General features: G+C 37.4%; 1 protein-coding gene across 2 annotated transcripts in view; it reads right to left on the bottom strand.

The window, feature by feature from the left end:
* Positions 1 to 22,500, bottom strand: part of LOC137973553 (TNF receptor-associated factor 2-like) — a 35,152-nt gene that overhangs the window by 1,145 nt on the left and 11,507 nt on the right. The window contains exons 2-8 of one of the 2 annotated variants that reach the window (XM_068820393.1): positions 21,177 to 21,405; positions 12,965 to 13,022; positions 6,549 to 6,653; positions 3,140 to 3,304; positions 2,319 to 2,396; positions 1,663 to 1,752; positions 1 to 759 (exon numbers count right to left, since the gene is read on the bottom strand). The exon at positions 1 to 759 is cut by the window's left edge and continues 1,145 nt beyond it. In XM_068820393.1, the coding sequence (XP_068676494.1) occupies positions 1 to 759; positions 1,663 to 1,752; positions 2,319 to 2,396; positions 3,140 to 3,304; positions 6,549 to 6,653; positions 12,965 to 13,022; positions 21,177 to 21,322 (1,401 nt within the window). In that variant the 5' untranslated portion in view covers positions 21,323 to 21,405. The remainder of the gene's footprint in view (positions 760 to 1,662; positions 1,753 to 2,318; positions 2,397 to 3,139; positions 3,305 to 6,548; positions 6,654 to 12,964; positions 13,023 to 21,176; positions 21,406 to 22,500) is intronic. The other variant, XM_068820394.1, reaches the window with a different exon arrangement.

Raw genomic sequence — 22,500 nt, 5'->3', positions numbered from 1 at the left:
GTCTCCATTCAAATAGATCCGTGCGCACATTTTGTATCCATAGCGACTGGTGAAGAACCACGGGCTGTAGAAAGACACCTGTTGGCCACTCACGGCTTCATTTCGTTTTCGAGCAAATTCGGTAATCTTCCACGTCAACTGGCCGTCGTAGTTTGAAAACTCTTGCTGGCGCACATACTCTTCTAGATCAACAAGGGTGACGTTCCTCAGAGCCAGTGAGTGCTCAATGGACTCCATCCTTCGCTCTGTCCTCCGTGTAGTCTCCTGCACAGTATCAAGCTGTCTCCTAAGATTGGCAGCTTCTCGACTTGTTTCCATCGCGGTGCGATTGTTTTCCACCATAAGTACTTCGTGGTCTGCAGTTTTGTTCTCTAGATTTATCACTCTTCTTGTGATATCAGAACTGATTGCGCTGCCCTCACCCTCAGAAACACGTTGAGCAGATGCCCCACCAGACCCAGCTGATGTATTCGCTGTCGCCACCTTTCTTTCCAACGATGTAATCCTCTCACTGTGTTCTCGCAGTTTTTCTTGAAGAGTTCTCCCTGTCTCTGAATGTACTTGCATCTGGTTAAGGATATCTTGAATGACATTGTCGTAGTTCACAAATAGTTGTTGTCTCCTGGAGACAATTCTAGGATCAGCGCTCAGGACAGATTCAATTTCTCTGCTGACACGAACAGCAAACTGAAGGAGGAGAATATTGTGATGGATGTTGTCCTTCGTCAAATGTTCTTTCTTTTCCTTTTGGCTGAGAACCTGTAAAATATAACAATCGCTTATGTTGCGTGCCCAGGTGTTTGGAATTCACTACACGTAGCTAAAAGTATGTCACTACGAGCTAGCCTGAGTAGTTGGCGGTTTTGTCCGAGCGAATGAACAATCGTCGAGGCCGAACAAACAAGCGCGATACGTCATCGCCGCTTGTTCGCTCGGCTTTACTGAGTGTTCGTTCGCTCGGACAAAACCCGTCAGCTGCACAGGCTAACATAGAGCCTGCGCGGAATACAGATCATTAGTTTGCAAAACAAAGGAGAGACGTATCCACCCTTGGTGTCAGGGGTTCTGTTTTTCGTCCCCCCGCCCTCCCGGAGTTAAGTCCAGTTAAGTACATGTAAAGGGGCGCTTATTTGTAGAGCAACTGATTATGTCTTTACACGAACAGCCTCCTTTTCAATTCCTAACTTACATTGTATTACTTACATGTGCATGTACATGTATAATGTACAAGATACCGTGAAAATATCATAGAACTAAGACTAAAACAAACCACATGCATGTATGCTGTACGTGAAAATGGACCATTTATAACATTCATCCACTTGTCATTTGCCCTCACTCCTCCCACATTCAACGTTGAATGTCCAGTGTCGAGTGCCATTGGCTTAGTCATGCTTAGTTAGAGTGTCGTGGGCAAAACCCACTTGCACGAAAATTACGTGCGTGTCCCAGTTAATTCATATAGGATTGTAGCTGGATGATCTAATCACTAAGGAGTTAAAGACCAGGTCCACGTTTTTCAAACTATTTAAAAGTACTTTTTTTTGTTGACATGCAGTGTACACTGTATTACTTACTGACTGTAATGATAGCCATTCCACTCTAGTAACATTGAGAAGAGCATTCAAACAATGGCCCAGCCTTAAAATGTTTTAGCCTCACCTCCGACTTTGAGCAACCAATATGTGCAAAAGGACATGGACCCTGTATTCCCTCACAATCTCCTACAATGGGATTTTGATGCTCTGCCAACTGCAGATTAAAGAAAAAGCAATTACCGTGGCAACTTTACTTTATTTGAAGTCTCCATAGGCCATTTTGCTGATACGGCAACCAATTTGAATTTCATTGTTTCAAATAGCTATTAACTACCTGAGGCAAAGTAGAGAACCAACAACAAACTCAGACCATAACATTATCATACTGTCTTAACAGCTCTAGCAAGGGTTTTCGACAGTTTTGTAGAGTAGCGGACATATTTCTGAAAGCAACGGACGTGACATGTTTGGCTCCTTGCGGGCGACAAAGGCTCGAGCAACCTAGGGGGCTCTTCTCCACTGCTTCCACTTAGTCAAAGGGCCAGTCTTCACCTACATGTACAGGACTCATTGACTGTAAGAAGTGACATCCCATAAAATAAAAATGGAAACCTCTCGAATATTACTTTAAACGATGCTGTTGTTAAGTCAACTTCAAAGATTTGATTTAATTTGTATCATCCTACTTACAGTTACTGTATTAAAATGAAAATATTAGGTGTTTCAGGACCCTGTGACTCATACTCAACCACTTCAGTAACAGTGAGACTAGAACCTTACCTTACTACGAGGAATTCCTTCCTTACTGCATTTGTCACAGCCAACTGAATAAGCTGGACATTCTGTTTCTTGATGTTGCTGTAAAAAAATAATGACCAAGAGAATTAGGTAAATAATGTTATCATTATGACTTGTAATCATGCTGACAATGCATGGTGAGCACATAAAAACAAGTTAACTGTTTTCAGAGAAGATATATGTTGGCACTTCAGAGCATGACAATCATTGTTTACAATACATGACTGTATGTACGTTAGGTTAACTCCCATCATAATAACAATACTTTCATAAAAGGCAAGATTTCTCTGTACATTAAGTTGTTAAGATTGTGATAAAGTTACTCCTGCATTGGCATCTACCTGGATAACCGATCTACACTTGGTCTTATTAGGTTCATCTTTTAAAGCTGAGTCAGTCAGACGTTTGTCAAGGGTAAGAAAAGAACCACCTAACATAAACCAAGACAGTCAAGTTTCTAAAGCAAAAGAGGCTAAAAAAGGAGGTGCAAGTATTATTGACACTCAAAGCTCAAGGGGAAGATACACAATACCTACATTGTATCTACATTTAGCACACCATAGTCAGCACAGGCACTTTACTGTTGTCAGACTTTCAAAGTCTAACTTGACCTTTGAATTAACGTCACAGCTAATTTCAAGAGCAAGTCTCCTTTGAAAAACTCAAGGAACATTCATGTCATTACTTTGAGCAAAAGCTGTTCAAATATCCCACCAGAAAGAAATTCAATTCAGTGAATTGAGTTTGGGCATAATTTATAATAATTAATTTTATGTAACATGATAAATTTAATTACATCATACCAGCATCCTGTCAAGGATTATTTGGGAATGACAAAGTTCACATGTCACTAAACGAAACACGCATTCCTTTTCCAGATGTTCAGGAAGTGAGGCTTTCTTTACCATTGCACCACACTCAGGATGTACACAAGTGACTTTCACATACTCGCAACTGTTAGTGTGAGCCTATGTATTGAACCAAGAAAATAACAATATAATAAAAACTGGGAACTTGGAAATGAATCCTTCTGCTTAAGTAACATGATTGACTGATAACAAGAGGCTACAGGTAGCCTACACTTTGTTCGAAGGATGTATAGCCGACTTCCTTTAGAATTAACAGTATTTCGGTGTTTTTCTTACAGTATCTTGGTCAATATCCAGTTTCAAGTCTGTAGTCCGAACTCCGAAGTCCACATTCCGTGACCAAATGATAGGGTTAAGTGCAATCATAAAATAGTCGTTTACATTTAAAACTGTTGTTAATAGCCTGTTCCAGGTTCCCAGATACTCACGAAAGCGAAAAAAACTGCTTGCAAAAAACGAGTGGTGGATTGGCTTGAGGCAAGGCCCAAGCCCCCACTTGTTTTTTGCATGCATTTTGTTTTCGCTTTCCCAACTGTCTGGGAGCCTGGAACAAGCTATGGTGTTAATGGCATTGATTCCAACCAAAACCAGTAAATGAGTGCTTTACAAGTTTCTACAATGGTATTTAAAAATATTGAATAATTTTTCTCAACAATACCGGGAGAATATTAGCCCAGTGAAAGATGTTAGAGAGTCATAATGCATAACCAGATATGGCATTGCGTTCAACAAAAACACAAAACTTGTTTCTGGTCACACACACACATTTCTTTAATAAATAATCATTTATCCCACATGGCCTGCCGTGTACCCTTTCGTGGTCTAGCCGTCATCAGGAGAGCATGCCTCTAAATGAGGAGCTATCAAGTCTGAAGTTTACTTTGGGTTCTTTCTTTGAAAAGTCCCTCTACCGCAAAAAAAAGAGTCAGAGGCCACACTTTGTTCGAAGCACAGTATTTCAGTGGTTTTTTTTATTTTTTTTGTTACAATATCTTGGTCAATATCCAGTTTCTATTCCGTAGTCCGAAGTCTAAAGTCCACATTCTGCGACCCAATGATAGTGTTAAAATTTTAGAATAGTTGTTTACATTTAAAACTGTTGTTAACAGTATCGATTACAATCAAAACCAGTAAACAGATGCTTTAAAAGTTTCTACGATGGTACTTAAAATTATTTAATACCTTTTCTTAACAATACCAGGAGAATTATAAAATTATGTAATTAGCCCGCAAAGATGTGTTACCAAGTGATATGATAACCGGATATGGCATTCTGTGTTACGAAAACTCAAAAACTTGTTTCCAATTCACATTTCCCCATTAATTTGTCCCGTAGTCTTCAGTAGTTCAGTGGACATCGTTGTTGCCTTCGAATGAAGAGATACCGACTTTGAATTCTACTTGTGATGCCTTCTCTGAAGAGTGTATCTAAGAGGTAAAGAAATCTTACATATGCACAGCCAAATGGCGACAACAAAAACAAATTTAAAAAAAAAGACGAGTCAGAGCTGAATTCTACACTTTGTTCTTTGACCAAAGTTATTAAGGCTATCAAAAATCAATGTCTAGTCAATCACCTTTAGTTAGTTATTGTGAACTTTTCATTACAGCCCAGGAAAAATCTATAACCACAACCCATACAATCTGTTTACCAGTTATGATTCCATTCCAATTAAATAATGTGCATCATAACAATTTTCGCTCTTTACACATACGTCACTTTATGATCACACTTTGCCCAACCGTCAGGTTGCAGACTTAGATTAACACTTGATGTGAAACACAGGTATAAAACAACTAACGACTGAGCAAAAACCCAGGACAGTATACTGACCAAGATGTAGATTTAAATAAAGAGAAATAACAGCCTCACCCCACTGATCATGTTCTTTCGGCTGGAAGGATTATTTATATTATAAATGTTATATAACATTATTATTTCTATTTATCATTATAAAATTTGTATAGGATTCGACTCCATTTTTGGACATCAAACTTTTTAAAAAAATTTTTTTTTTTTTTTTTTGGGGGGGGGGGGGGGGGGGTCGCAATTTGGCTGCAGCCCTAGAGGCAATTGCGATCATCACTAAACCACGGACGGACAATAGGTGACATCAACGATATCTTCCCTATTCTACAATCGCACTTAACCATAATGATTGGGTCATGGAATGTGGACTTCGGAATACGGACTATGGAATTTAACGACATTGACCAAGATATTGTAACATAAATCACTGAAATACTGGGTTTTAAAGGAAATCAGCTCAAATTCCTTTGAAGAATTAAGTGTAGGCTACCCATAGCCTCTTGTTATTTAAATGTATAATATGTGTGAAGTCTCTCAGAGGCAGAACTAAAATGGCTACTTCCATGTACAGTATACATGTACTTTTTGACTTCTAGTCTTTTAAAAAAGAGAATATCCAATATGGCCACCTGCTTCAATGGAGGTATTGAAAGATCTATGTCCCTTTATATAATAACCCAAGTTATTCAGGGATTTTGATTGGTTCTTGCCTATGATCTATTAGAGGACAGATGCACGATTGACGTCACCATCAGCTTCTATGCGAATAAAGTTTAATTCTTTATATAAAACAAATAGATTCCATGTAGCCGTGGGTCTGTTCAGTAATACATCACAGAAGACGTCAAAATGTGGTAAGAACATCAGTGACACACTCGGCTATCGCCTTGTGTGCCACTTTTTTGTTCTTACCACATTTTGATGACATCTGTGATCTATTACTGAACAGACGCACGGCAACACGGAATCTATTTGTTAAACAGATCTCTGTAGATCTATGCTCCCTATCCCCCCAAAAAGACAATGTACTGTACATCCCAAACTGGCTGTATACAGCTGTAACTCAAAATAGATAAAGGGGAAACTGTAGTGCTGCATCAGTGCAGATGCGAAACACAGAAAAGGGTTTATGATGATCTGGGATGACATGGTAAATTGACCATCATAGAGAAATGTGAAAACCGACATTTCGAGTCTTGGCCATTCTTCAGAGTGAACTGTGAAGTGAATTGCCCTTTGCAAAGGGCTAATGTTTGAAACGTCAGTTTCAATTTGCCATATAAACCCACTTGATAAACCCTTTTCTACGGCTATAAATTATATTAAATCAAATGTTTGCTTTTAACAAGTTACATTGTTGGAGGGGGAAGGGGGCACAGTGAACTTGCCTCAGTTGTCGTGAAATAGGTTGATGTTGCTTGATTTACAGTACTGTACATAAACTATGTTTTTTCCTTTTTTCATAACGTTTTTGTTAACTGTCCCGAGGAACTGTGTCCCCCATTATTGACTTCTGGTTATCCATATGCTCACCTCAAAGTACTTAACTTCTCCCTTCCATTTACATCCATCATCCATGAAGGTACAATGAACAACAAAGGCTTGAACTTCCCGTCTCGTAAAGATATCTGGGAAAACCTAAGTAATGTAGTGAGGAACACTGTCAACAAATTAACCGTGACTACATGGACTTACATGTAAATGGTTGAGATTTTTTACGAACTGTACAAAATTAATGTATGTGAATTACCTCAATGAAATGAGCTGTAGATTTCTCTCAAGTTATGAAGGGAGGAATCTCGTAAAATTGGGAAATTCCCAACCCTGACTCAAAATTTATACTTTGTACATTAAATACAAGTATTCAGGGGAACCAGTAACAGAATGACTATTTAACTTTACCTACACACTGTATGCAACTGATTGGCCATTAAAAATATGATGGTGACAAGGAACTGGAAGAGCTAATGGAACTACATGTATACCGGTATGTGACAACAGGTAGATGAAACATGAAGTTGATTACAGTTTACCAGCAAACAATTATAATGTAAGTAATACTCAGGCGCGCCATGCAATTTTGTATTTAAAGTGCAACAACCTTTAAAAACAAAGAAATACATACTAAACAACAAGACGTCTGCAATTACTACCGGAGAAGCAACAATTAAATGTTATTATTGTCCCCAATGACAACCCAGCAAAGGTTAGGATTAAGATGGCAAGCCAAATTGATGACTGTAAGTAGAGTAAAATGTCAATGAGGACATTTCTGTCACTCGCACAGTGCCTCCAACTTAAGGTACGTGTATGCATGTAATTCCCATGAAAATGATGTACTGTTTAAAACTTGGCACCAGACATTTAAAGAATGCAAATTATAAAAAAAATGGGGTCTCCATGCTTGTTTTCATGCTGTATGCCCTTTTATTCTTAGTATTTTTTGCCGATACTAGTTCAACCGGAAAATTTTTGTTATGTAGCAAAATTAGCCACTAAATACTACTGAAAACTTGAACCTGCTTGTTTGTCCAGTCTATAAACTTTAAGTAAAGTGATTTCAAATTGCTCAATCTTGCAAAGAAATGTACACAAATTGGACCGCTACAGTCATCACCTTGTACTCAGTGTCTGGCCCCAAATGCAGTTTCACATCATTTATATGTAAGTACTACAACTTCTACTGTCCAACTTTTTTTCTCCTCAAGGACGGTATTTTTGAACCGGTTTATGATTATGCAGGAAACAGAGATCTTAACAAGTGCTATTGAAATGCAAAAAGAAAATAGGGGGTATATATAACCACACATTTTTCAGAGATAACTGATGAATAATATTAATTTGTAAAAAGCTTTAAAATATAAAGCAATGTATGGCGTTCTTTCTCAAAATGAAGCTTAATTATCTCTCAAAAATACATGGTTACCCCCAATTTTCTTTTTCTATACCAAGAGTACTTACTAGGAGGCAGTGTGGCCGAGTGGTTAGGGCGCTTGCGTTGAGATTCGGAGATCCCGGGTTCAAGACCCGCTCTGACCACTCGTTGAATTTGATCCTGGTAGTCCCTGGTTCAACTTCCCAGCCGCACTTGTAAATAGCCAACTGGTTTGCCTCCAGCCAGTTGGGATTCTTAACAGTTGTTGTTGTTCTGTTCTGTCGTTTCGTTGTGTTTCATTGGCCCTGAAAAGCCCCTATGGGGAGCGGTCAATTAAGTATTTATTGTATTGTATTGTACATGTATGATCTACTTTCTCCGGGTAGTTTTAAACCGTGCAAAAATACCCCTGTATTAGTACACATCACCGATAGGAAACCCGAGTATCACGAGATGCGCAGAACGCATGTGCAATAACAATAGTAGGCGCCATCCTTAAAATATGTTTTCCGTGTACCTATTACGAGTAAATAAAACCATTTAAATTGGGGGGTCACCATGCTCGTTTCTTCGTAACACGATAATAAATAAATGGCAAAGTGGCAATTTCGACTTCAAAATGATCTTTTTCCACGAAAGGACTGGGGTGAGTTCCAAAATAACACCTTCTTAACCTAGAAGAATTGTCATGATTGCACCTAAAACCTCTTGAACAGCAAAAGTAGTGTGTTGCCTCTCTTCAGATGGCTGACATGAAACCCCACCATCTCCGAAGTCGCAACGTTATGCGCAGTATGAGATGCGCAGTGCAAAACGAGGGAATAACCTTTAAGGTTAGGATTAATTTATGAAATTTGCAGAGCAGGTTGCCTAAACAAATAAAATAATTGCTAAAACAGTGAATTACATCCCAGTTTTAAGTCATTACACTTGTATTGTCTTGTTATGTTCATTTGCATATCAATTATTTTCTTATAAAAAGCCAGCCTTCGCATTCTAATACAGCGAGTAAATCTCAGCCCGAGATAAAGAAAAAGGAAAGGAACTTTATTATAAGTGTCAAGTCATTCTAGTGCTGGAGCACTATTATTATTGGGGACACTGTAAACCGAAATTAACACTATTAACACAAGTCAAAGGTTGCTTTTTGAGGAGAGGGGAAAACTGGAGTACCCGGAGAAAAACCTCTCTGTGCAGAGTAGAGAGCCAACAAACAAAACCCACATATCAACAAACTCAACCCACATGACACCAAGTCTGGGAATCAAACCTTGGTCACCTTGGTGGGAGGCCAGTGCTCTCACCACTCCGCCAAGTATGTATACAAAAGAGCGTGGTTAAACAAATTTGAGTGGCTAGATTGGGATTCAGAGAAAGAAATGACGTGCTGCAGATATTGTAAAGCTTTCCCAGTGCATTCATCTTCATGATTTTAGGCAATGGATTTTAGTCAATAGACTTAAAATGCAAGACACTTACCAAGCATTTACAGAGTAAAGTGTAAGAGCCATGTTAACTGCAAGGACTATTTTTTTTTATCAGTAGCAGTATATCGAAAGCAGCAACGCAGCAAGAAGTACACTGTACTTCCAGAAGTTTTGGCAAAACAGGAAACAGCCCAACGGAAAGAGCTCTGGCAAGAGATGAAGTCAAATTCAACAATGCTTAATATATTATACCAAAAGACGCACCCCCATTCACATGTAATGGTCAATGCTTTTGCTGTATAAGAAGAATAGAGTTGACGATTCAGTCCAACCTACAACGATGACGTCAAATGTGCAGAATTTATTTCTGCCGTTTGTCATCAAAAATGCAGCATGCAATAACATGGAGTCTGATCATCAAAAATGAGATTCCCTTAGGGAAGCAGTCAGCCCTCTTTCTACGTTCTTTAAAGGGGTAACTACCCTGAATCTATCTTTCTGTCTCCTGTCACCTCACACGAAAACTGGAGTTTTATTGCTAGTACGAGTGCCATCAAGGTCTTCCGGCCCTTACAGTCTGCCTGTCAATATTTCAAAAACTTTAATAAAGGGATTATATATCTGAGCCTCTGATAAATTGAAATTAGCAACGATTACTCCTATCTTTAAAAAAGGCTCTAGGCTTGATATTATTACAGACCCATCTCTGGCCTCTCTAATTTCAGTAAAATACTTGAAAAAGCTATGTATCATTGTCTCTATAAATACTTGGAAAAATTTAAGATCCACTATCCACTTCAGTTTGGTTTTAGGGAAAATTGTTCTACATGTACTATGCATGCGCTTATTTCGATCACTGAATCTATTCGCCAGTGCATTGATAATAACTAATTTGGTTGTGGTATATTGATTGACGTGAAAAAAGCCATTGATACGGTTAATCCCAGTATCCTAAATAACAAAGCTCAACCATTATGGAATAAGAGGTAACGCGCTTGAACGGTTTGAATCTTATCTATCCCACAGACTGCAATATGTATGTGTTAAATGGTGGTGTGGTGTTTCCCAAGGATCCATTCTAGGACCCCTTTTATTCTTACTATATAATAATAATAATAATAATAATAATTTAATATCTTATATTGTGCGAGTTACATAGAAGATGCGGACTCGCGCATTACAAACTGAAATATACATTGTATTCTAAAACACTACAGCAACTTATATATATACAGAAAATAAATAATATAATTACTTAGGTGCATAAATTTTTTATATGAATCTAACATGGAAAAAGCACATTAATGAACTTTGTCTCAAACTGTCCAAGACCGTGGGTATCTTGTCAAAAGTAAGACATTTTGTCAATCAAGATATTCTTATTACGCTTTACTACTCTCTTACTTATCTTTTTCTTATCTATGGTGTTCATCTTTGGGGCTTAACACTTCCCTTGTTTCTAACACCATTACTTGTTATCCAATAGAAGGCAATATGAATTATAACCTTTTCTGAACCAAGATCCCATTCTGCACCCCTCTTTAAATCTTTCAACTTACTTTATATCATCAAATTACAGGGGTACTTTCTTTTGTTTATCAATGGTCTCACAGACAATTACCTCCATCTTTTAATGAACATTTCACTTTTGCCTCTTCTGGTCACTCCTACTCCACTCCCCAGTCTTGTGATGGCTATCTTTGCATGTATATCACTTCTGTTGACACTACCCAATATGGTTTACGTTCCTTAACATTCACAGGGTATAGTGTTTGGAATTTTTTGCCCTTAGTCAAATTCTATGCTTAATTCTTACACTCCTTAATTATTAGCCTAGCATATAAAGAAATACTTTTTATCCTAAAGAACGAACATTTCTCTTTGTTGACTATCCTTTTTTCTTCTTCTTCTTCTTCTTCTTCTTCTTCCTTGTTGGGGTCATCCACTAGATTAGCCACTGCTATCAGTTTGGATGATCCCAACTCACTCATTATTTGTACTTACATATTTGTACCTATTTTCCTTTATTTATGACTTTTGTTGTTTGTAAATCTCAACTTTTTTATTACAGTATGTACTTATTAGTTGTTTTGAGTTGAGTTAAATAAATTATCTGATCTGACCTAATCTGACCAGATGGAATCATTAAAGTAAGCATCTATTATCAATTATAAAGTTGTGCATCTATTTAAGTATATTTTCTTTGGTTACAAGGAAGTGTACATTGAAATACATGTTATCTCGAATGTACATGTACTTTTAAATAACATGAATTCTTGTTTTTTTGTTGGTTATTTCTATTTCAACACAAAGCACTGTCTACTTACAATTTCTTCTTTAAATACAATTTTATTTGTTGTTGAAATTGAGAAGGCAAGTGGATTTAAAAATCACACCAACAATTATTATTATAATTACTTTCCTTTTTCCTTCAGATTTTGAAAGTGGGTTTCCTGAACAGCAAAATTTTGAGTTTTGATTTTTATCAAAAGGCTGTTTACTTTGAGTGCAAGTTTTGGATTTCATGGTCCACCATTAATCACGTTCAAAACTGACTGATTGGACCTCAGGGGGTTGGATCTAAGGAAACGTGATGTCATTTACTTGCTACCTTAAAATTTCACCATGCAAACGCAGCTTATTACATGTGTATACTGTACATTGTATATGCAAAACACAAGTTTAAAAGACTGGAAGCCCAAAATTCCCGTGCTGCATGTTAATATAATTCAGCTGCATATAAATCATTTCCTCCTCAATCCAGCTCTCTCTAGATTTTTAAGTTGGTAATGGCGGACCATTAAATAGGAAAATTCCAGCTAAAATAAACAGTTGACTTTTTCAAATCAAGGCTTAAAACATGGGTCACTTGGGTAACATAGTTTCGAATTCCAAAGAAAAAGAAGAATTGATTTTTTGGTCATAGTACCACTTTAATAACATACATGGTTAAGCAGAACACATATCATGCAATCACGCAAGAATTGTGCCATCCCATTTGGTTGGCTATCGTTGATTTTGTTTGCTCACTGACCAATCAGAATGCTTAGTTTATTACTTCTTTTTGCACTGAATTACCTCTTTTCTGCACTATGTTACCTAAAAACTGCATTTTTCTTAGCCAATCAGAATGGAGTAATTTTTTTTCATGTGTAAATTATTAATTGCCAACGAGTCAGGCCTTCTGAAGACAGAAGGCCTGGCGAGGCGGCAGCTTATAGAGCCGCGAGAAGATTTTTAGGCGGACAAAATCTCAGAAGCGCTTCAAATTTAATTGTAATGTACACCAAAAGCTGTAATGTAGACCAAAGCGATGAAATGTTGACCGTAGCGATAACCAATGAGAGTGCCGCACGAGTACGCCGCGTGATGTTTGCAGCCGCCAGATCACGCAAGCTTGGCTCGTTGGCACTTTAGCGACAGCTATAACTAGTAGGATAACAATTTATGTTAAAGTACTTCGCATATGACTCGTCTAAAGGCTTGTTGTACATGTATACTTGTAAATAACATATTAAATTTCTTGTGAAATATTCACCTGTACTCCATAGAAAGCCATTATATATCCAGTAAATAATTCTCTCTCAAAGTAAATGGTGTTAAAATAAGCAGTACAGCATGTGCATTTCGAAACATGTATTACTCACCTCATTCGCAAAAAATTCTGTCTGGTCCTGGAGACAAGTCATCTTAGAAGTTCCATTTCTAAGGAAAGAAGAAAATAGAAAAAACAGAGAAAACAAAGGTTGGTATTATAGAAACTCCCCAGTGCACTACAGAGTTTGTTCGGCTTCACATGAAATGCCCATTCTTCCAGTGTCTTACTTTCCCAGAGGGTGGTATACATAAAGATAACAGATGTCATAAAAGATGCCTTATACAATGTATTAATCCTATTACATGTAGTATGAGAAATTACATGATCTCCAGTGAAATTTGGAATATACAAGCACTAGTAAAAGGAACAAACGCATATCACATGACTGTCCGTGCCTCTCTTTGATCACTGACCGATCAGACTGCTTGGCTTGTTACATGTACCTCTTTTTACACTGAAATAGGTCATTTCAGAGTTGCTGTTTGCCGCTGGTCCATAACAAGCTTGGTGCTAAACCATTTAAATGACAACACCACTCATTTCCATTTGAATGGTTGTGTACTAGGATTCGCTTTAAAACCGAGCCAAACAGCAGCTCAGAAATGGGCTATTACCTATGTGTACTTTCTTGCACTGAGTTACCTAAACATTGCATTTCTCTCAATTGATCAGAACTGAGTATTTTTTCCTGTATATCATTAAATTGCGTAAGGTGGCTGGAACCAGTTCCACCACTTTCAAGAGACCTTGTAATCACATTAGAAGCGTTGTCACTACCACACTGTATCACGTAACAGCAATTAATGTTATGAAGGGGGCCGGGTGAATACACTGTCTACCGTAGGGGTGTGCCAATCTGCCGATCTGTGCTGTTTTTTGACTTGATCCATAGATCCGACGTTATTTTTGTTCAAATCTGGATCTGTGTTACTTTAAAACTTTCATCAGGTGTAAATGTGGTGTATATGCCTTTGGATATATATTTTTGTTTTGTCTTTCCTCTAGTTTGTCTCTTACTGGTGTTTGTGAAGGTTGCATGAATAGAATGACAACTAAATCAAGAATTGTTGGATACTTTCAGTAGTGTTGTTCTTCTGCATCTTTTAATTTAATTTGTTACATGACTTTGAACAATATTAATAATTTGGTTTACCTGATAATTTGCTTACAAATAACTAGTTTCCAGTCATCTTGAGTCCAATAATCTTTTTTATCACAATTTCATTTTGTCCAGAATAAAAATGGACACTCCAGCCAGTCATTCAAGTTGCAGACAAAAAGACAGGGGGGGGAGGGGGGTGTACTACATGTACTATGATACTCATACTCTGGTATCTCGTAAATGTCCCTCTCGGACATTTTATCTTTTTGCTCATGATACTAATATTAATTTTGTGTCTATAAACAGTTTAACTCATTAGAGCACATCATCAATACTGAATTACACAAACTGTACATCTGGCTAACCTCTAATTTTGTCATATTCTGCCCTTAACAAAAGCAACCAACACTCCAACCCATAATAAGCATATTCAATTCTGAGACAATAAGAAAGTCCTCTGGATTGCAAAGATTATGTACTGTGTAAAATATCTTGGATTATTTATTGATTGCAATCTTTCTTGGAAAAACCGTACTGAATACATTACTTTAAAACTCAGTAAATTAGCGAGTGTGACTGCCAAATTAAGACACTATGTTCTTTTTCATACACTCCTAAATATTTATCAGTCATTAATTATTGTTCCCTATATAACTTATGGACTTAGTCTGTTTGACACAGGCATGTAAATCGTTTCTTGACAAAATAATTATTAGTATTGCAAAAACCTGCACTATGTTTCATGTACTTTACAAAAAATGAGCACAATGTTCGAAATACAGAAAAAGTGCTTTTTGCTTGGAACGAGATGCCAGCATCTTTGAGAGAACTACCAAGAAATTTATTCAAAAGGAAAATTTAAAGTGTTCTTTTTAGTATATTTCACCAAAAAGACTCGTTCTTAGATACATATGTGATTTTTTCTGAGGTAAAATCCAGAGGATAACAGCACAATGTTATTCTTTATTTATTGTTAACTCCTCTCTTCTTTGTATGTGTGTATGTATATGTATAGATATTATAATATTTAGTATATACATTGTACTAAAACAGTGGATAGCATTGAACTCGCACGCTGATTGGCTTGTCAAACTCCGAATATCCTGTGCTATTTACCACCGAGCAACTTGGGAAAAAATGGCGTCCCAATTTGCATCCGTGACAAGTGAAGAAAACATCCAAATTAATTTTTTGTGCAGTATATTATCTCACTGTTTTAGTATATACTAAAACAACTATTCACCTCAGTGTCGTTGGCTAGCGTTGGATATTAATTTACCTCGCTGCTTCGCAGTTCGGTGAATATTCACCACTAGCCACCTCCACTTCCGTGAATAGTTGTTAAATATTTAACAATTATTCTTTGAAATCAAGGTGAATCTCAACAACATCTGCAGAAGAAAACCATCCAAAGTCGATTTAATTGACAACTCAATTCATGCGTGGAAAACATGCAAGCGGCACAAAGCATGCGCGAAAGTGTTCACAGAAGCTTCAAACATAGCAAATCTAAATACATGTAACCTTCATTAAAATCTTTGTCACAAACAGCAAAGTGGTCACAAACACCCTTTAAATTAGCAATCTAAATCGAAAGTCTGCTTGTCAAAACATTTTCATCATTTGATCAAAGTTTTAGAGGTTCATTTGAAATGGAAATTGAAAGAGCAGTTGGTAAAGGATCCACATGAAATGGCGGTTCTAATTGAGGTGAGCATCGGTTTGTTGTAAAATGAACTGTCTTGTTTCCTTGCAGCCACGTAGAACTACTGGTAATCTTTCTTAAACATTTTTTTTAATTCCTCTATTTCAGTGACAAATTCGTTTTGTTGGGCGACTAGCTCTACAAAATAGAATTACTCCGAGTGAAACAAATTGTTGGCGTGAGGATTGTTTAATTAATTAATTATTATTTTTAAGCAATAATTATCTGGAAAAACGAAGTCAAACACTGGTTGGCTAAAAAAGTATGAACTCTTCTCTTACCTTTGAAAACTTTTTGTATTTTGTAGCACAGCATCACCTTGTATTCTCAATATTTCCAATTCAGATTGCTGGCGAGTTTATGCTGGTCATTTTGTTTACTTCGAGATAGCGAACCAATTGCTTGAAACACCGAGATCACTGAGTGAGTATAATACTAAATTTCTGCATACATATATGTATAAATTTAAGTAAAAAAAAAAAAACAGGCCAGCCTAGATTAGCTCTAGCTACACTATACCTGTGGGGCTGTGCTTTTGTGTAAATAGTTTAAATTAAGAAAAAATAAAGATTGTTGTTGTTGTATTCATCGTTGATCGTTTCTGTATCTGTTGATGACTACCGTATGGATGACCTACATGTACAATGTATGGCCTGTTGCTAACTATAGCTGTATCAACCTTGTCAGCAGATATCTCTAGCTGTCTTTGGTAGGGCAGCTCAGGAAAAGTTCCATGCTGCGGCATAGCACTAGTGGAATCTTGGCGGTTGGTTCTCTGCCTCACAGCAGCTCCATACGTCGAAGCATAATCCCGGATTTGGCCAATTTCCTTTTGTGAAAGTTTTAAGTCTGGAAGAGAGGAAATGGAAGGCAGCGCAGAGAGCAGGAAGTCATGTTCCGGCTCTGGATACGATGAGTCAGGCCTTCTGATAGGGTGTGATGAAAAAATAAAAAGTTATGCCAAATTTGCAGGGGAGATTATGCGATTAGAAAGGCCAATTATGAGATAAATAATGTAAATTATGCGATTTTAAGCTTGTTTTTTAAGATTTCAGGATAAGAAAAATATGTTTTCGCTGCCCTAAGGACACTTTAACGACAAGGGAACACTAACTATGAATCTTGATCGACATTAGTTGGGATAAGTAAATTAAAAAAAAAGAGGTCTTCTGCACTATCGATTGAAAGGACACAGCTAACATGCCAAATGAATGATCAATAATTATTAATATTCCTGTATGCTACGAATAGCTTGTTACTCTTTGCTTTTATGTGCAGTATTATATTTGTGAACAGATTTGCTAATCTGAACAAAGGGCATGTTTGCTTTACACCAATAGGCGACTCTTTAAGAATGAGACTCAAACCAGGCCCCCGACATGCAAAATAACACCTTGAACTTCGAATGCTTATGAAATCGAAGGTAACAAAGGCTTTTTAGCCATTTTCCAAGGTACATGTAAATCATCTTAAAAATGGCGTATTTATGCAGGAACTCCAAAGAAACTTGTAAATTTATTTTTTATTTTTTGAATTTTGTGCGTTCTTTTATGAATTATAGGATTTTTCGTGAATTGTGCGATCGGATGCGATTTGAGGTCGATTGTGCGAAATCGCACCATCGCGTAATATCAGAAGGCCTGATGAGTTCTTTTCGCTGGTGAACTAATAAAACATGGAGGAAGAGAGTCGCTTTGTTGTCTCCTTGACATGATAGTGTTTCCAACGTCTCAACAATATTCTTTCTTCGAAAGGAGTGGATGTTTTACACAAGACGTTGAATGAAAACGCTTAACACCCAGAGTCATACAGCTGAGGAGGTCTACACGAGTCTTTGAGTGACAGACTGGATAAGAGTGACTTCATTCTCCGTACGCCCCAGTCAATGAAGTCAACCGATCTCACAGTACAATGTAGCAGCAGAGACCATCCCCTGTGGCCCACAGAGCGATATAATTGATCAGCCATCTTCAGGGCACACTTTCCAGCTCGAAATAAAGCGTTTGCACTCTGCAATCTTGCTCTCTGCCTCTTGCAATGTTCTTGTTGGAGAAGGCATGATGACATCATTTTCGTCATGCAGTAAACACGAGACTAAGGATCCTCAGGGTCAACAAAAATCAAGACAGGACCAATAACTGATGATCCAACCCACAATCCAACCTCAAAGACCGACAGAGTCCAAAAACTGGGCCAAAATTTTCTGCTGCTTCGAGATCCACAGCATTTAAGAAATGCGAAATTCTGCTTCATTTACATGTACCGCCCAATTCCACAATCCATGCGCTTTTAAGGCCAAATCCACTGATCTATTCACTCCCCGTATTATGATACCATATGAAACACCAATAACAAAATGCACCCACTATTGTGGCATAATAGGTTACCATCTCAACATGAAAGCTCTCCAAAAACAGCCTAGATGTATATTTGGTCTTCACTTCCTTATATTTCAAAAATGAACTTGGTGACCTCCATTTTTTATTGTAGAATAGTGATTAGCAATCCGAGATAGAACTACAAAGTGTCATCAAAGTTTTAAAAAAATCCTGGGAGCCAATTCAGAGCTACATTGATTTTTCAAAAAATTTAAGGTAGCTTTGAATTGGCTCCCGCAGATATTTTTTAAAACCTTGCTGATAGTTCTATCTCAGATTGCTAATTACTAAAATTTCTACAATAAAAAATGGGAGGCACAAAGTTCATCTTTGGGATATAAGCAAGTTAAGATGAAATATAGAGTGTTTTTGGAGAGCTTTCACATGGCGATGGTAACCTACATGAATGTATTACGTCACAAGAGTGGGCACATTTTGTTAAGCAATACATGTACTTGGTGTTTTATATGGTTCCATAACATTGCTGTTACATGTACATGATGCAGTATGGTACAGTACTGTGCAAAAAGAATGCAAACGAATTTCCCGCTTTTCTGCACTTTTTGCCACTTTATGACGAAATATAACGAAATTTTGGGCGAAACGAATTTTCATTCGAACTTCATCAAAATTTCAAAACGCCAATTGTTTCAATCAAAATGAAAATTCGCAACGGCCACGCGAATATTCAAGCGAAATTTCGTTGTAACATAGGGAAATTTCGTCCTGACATAGTGAAATTTTACCTGGCATAGCGAAATTTCGTCGTGACATAGCAAAATTTCGAGAGTGCTTATTAAAAGTTCACAGGGAGCATTTGCCTTTTACAATACATTTAAGTTAACGCTTAAAAAAGGCCAGTCGAAGCCCTCATATATAAGTGACCAAGCCGGGAATTTGTGAGAGTGGTCGCAACAACGAAGAGCCGGTCGCTTACATGAGCCGATTCTCGCAAGAGACCAAAATTAAAAACAATGAAGGGTGGTTGTCGCTTACGTAGAGAAGATAAAATTATTTAAGCGGCAGATTAGTCATGGTAAAGGAAGCGTTTTTACAATCCCTTTCTAATTCGGTCAATGCGTGACATTTGGATTGCTTCTAAGAAACATGTCATGAAAATTTTGATTCCCCATGTGTTTTCGAGTTCTGAATAACCAATATGTTATATGTTATATATGTTATAAGAGAAGTGTCTATTGCCAAATAACTCGAGTTTGGGTTATTGCACAGCCCTAAAACTTTGACACGCTCAAGATTTATTACCTTCCTACAACATCTCAATTTCTTGACTTAATTTGTTGAATGCCAAGCGATTTTATTTACGTGAAAACCAAGAAGAATTGTTAGGTTTGGTATGTTAAAATGCCTATAGCAATGATGTTATTTGTCGTGTTTACACTCAAGGTTGAGAAGAGAGTACAGTTGTTGATTCCATTGCTTCATTCAAATGCAAAAGGCTAACCAACACTACGAAATTTTGTTTTAAGCCACAGCTACACAAGATTTATGAATTTTTGTTTCAGTATGTACGAACTCCAACCGAAATTTCAGCGTTAGATTTGCAAATTTTCGTTTCAGTATGTACGAACTCCAACCGAATTTTTGGTGGTAAATTTGAGAATTTTCATCCTGCGTTCAAACTTTCGTGGCTCAGCGAAATTTCTTCAAAATTTCGGTCGAAAAACTTCCAAGAGAACAATAAGCGAATTTCATCGAAATTCGTTTGCATTCTTTTTGCACAGTACTGTAGTTATGACCCTTCTTGTAGTACACTCAACAAAATTACTGGATTCTGATTGGACGAGAGGAGTACAATAATTATTAATCCCAAATTGTACTTTCCGGGAGTACCAATTCCAAAATTAACAGACTTCGGAAGGCAAACATAAAGCATCCTAAGACTTCCAAACTTTTCCGAAGATTTCAGAAGTTGACCTGAAGACTTCTGAAGATATCCAAACTTTACCCGAAGACGTCTGAAGATTTCCAAAGTTGACCCACAGAATTTACAATGTAGAAGGTGTCCAAGGTTCAACCGAAGTCTTTCGAAGATTTCCGGCGTTGGACCGAAGAGTTTCAAGGGTTTCTGAAGTAAACATGAACAGATCTGAGGAAATATATACAAAGCTCACCGTTTCCACGTTCTGATTGGTTGACCGTAATTTTGTTGAGTATACTATAAACAAAAATTCGCACAACCTTCTCATACAATTCGTGATTAATAGGCAATCGTGATTTTGAAAGTTCTCAACCTAAAGGATCATGCAATTTTGAGAAGTTTCAAAATCACTCCTACCTATTAATCATGAATTGTACTTGAGGTCATGCGATTTCGTTAAAACAACATTGTGAGGGGAGCGTGAGCTGCAAAAGCTTCAGATCTGTATAGTCGTGTACTGTTCCAACGAATTTTGTCACAGACTGTAGCTCGGTTAGTATAAAGTAGTTTATTATATGGCTTTTTAATTACCTTTAGCTTTGTTTTTGCAAGCCGTAATTGGCCCATGGGTATTATGGGAGAATAATGCCCTACAATTCAGTCACAATTAGCCAATCAGAGCACACGTTATATAGGCTACAAACACAAGCCATACAATAATTATAAGTAATCACATGATTTTTTCCATGCAATATGAAAATAATAAGCACTTGCTGATTTTTTTCAAATACTACAAATTGCACTCGCCAACAGACCAATTTCAGTGTATTAACATTCATTCGGAAACAAGAGGCATCATCTTGAGGCTCTGTGTTTATTCCGCAGAGCCTAGAGATGATGCCTTTTGTTTCGGACTGAATTTTAACATATTAAAATTGGTCTATTTTGGTCGTCTTTGAAAAAATTTACTCGTGCATAAAACCATTATTTCAAATTGCACTCGAAATCATGTGATTACCTATACTCATAAGAAGGTCTCCGAAGAGGTGAAACTGGTTCCAGGCACATGAACAAAGCAACGAACGACGTTCTTCGTTCTCTTTTACCGAGCCACAGAATACGTGAAAGACAGTTGACAATGAGCCACAACAGGGTTTCAAAGTACAGTAAAATTGACAATTATCATTTAATACTTACAAAATCAAATTTCCGACACATGAACTACAGTAGAAATGGCCACAGCCAGTTTGCATAGCATCTTTTAACAGCAAACCGCAAAAATTGCACAGATATTTTTGGTCGATATTCGTTTGGTCTACAGTAGCCAACTTGTAACCAGGCATAGTGGTGATTTCAGGGAGATTTCAATAAACACCAATATGGCGGCTGCTTCAGGAACTCTTGTTGACCTTTGCTCTTGATACTGCTACAAAACAAAAGAAGATGTTTTTTTTGTTAATTTACCCATGTCAGAGGGCAAGACCTACCTGGTAAACATCATACATTATAAAATAACGGCAAATACCTGTTCAGCATTTACAGCAACAGCATTTCACAAAAAAGCTTGCGTGTTTATATATTTTCGTCAAAAAGTGCCAGCTAAGCAAGTTTCCAGGCTTCCTCCAAACCTTCGATTGAGGACGGTGTCTACTATTGCTATTGCGCATACGTTCTGCGCATCTCGAGACACTCGGATTTCCTATCGGTGATGCTTACTAAGGGACGGACCATTAGAAAAGTGATGGGGGGGGGGGGGGGGGGTGGAGGATTTTCAGCTTGTACGAAATTTTTTTTTCGCGCACTGCTTGTGCAGGAATTTTTTTTCCAGGTGAAACCCCCTGCACGAATTTTTTTTTAAGACAAATATTGCTTTTTTTAACAGTGAAATCTTGATTCATTATCTATGTTTTTGTGAGTCTATGGAGTTACGCAAGCAACACATCAAAAACCTCTCAGACACACAAGAAGCTCTTAGGCTCCTGAGGACAAACTCTTCTAAAGTAATTTTTGAGGAGAACATTAAAAACTTTAGAACACGCCTGACATCGAGAGGTTATCCCAATAACGTGGTGGAAAAAATCCTCTCCGAAGTTAAATTCGCAGAAAGAAAGAACGCTCTTACACAAAAAACAGAAAGCGCACAAGAAAATTCTACCCTTTGTGACACAATTTCATCCATCACTGCCATGTTTGAAAAATATTCTAACGCGGAAAAATGGCATCTAATACAAAACCAGCCGTTACTAAGAGAGATATACAAGGAACCTCCCTTGATCTCTTATAGAAAAGGGAAATCGCTTAAAGACATGCTTGTTTTAAGCAAACTATAAAGGCTTTTATCAACACAATGGGCACACAGCTTTAGTCGTGCAGGTCTGTCAACCCCATTTTAACATGCTATTGTAGTGTGAATTAATTTATTACACCTTTAATTTGTCATTTCATTCAGTGTGAGGAAAACACCTCAGTACACTAGATGTCTTTAATTATTAATAATAATATAGCAGGGCCTGGGGTAAGG

This window comes from Montipora foliosa, chromosome 10, assembly GCF_036669935.1.
Source record: "Montipora foliosa isolate CH-2021 chromosome 10, ASM3666993v2, whole genome shotgun sequence".
In the NCBI taxonomy this organism is placed as follows: domain Eukaryota; kingdom Metazoa; phylum Cnidaria; class Anthozoa; order Scleractinia; family Acroporidae; genus Montipora; species Montipora foliosa.
This window is presented reverse-complemented; position numbering and strand designations above follow the sequence as displayed.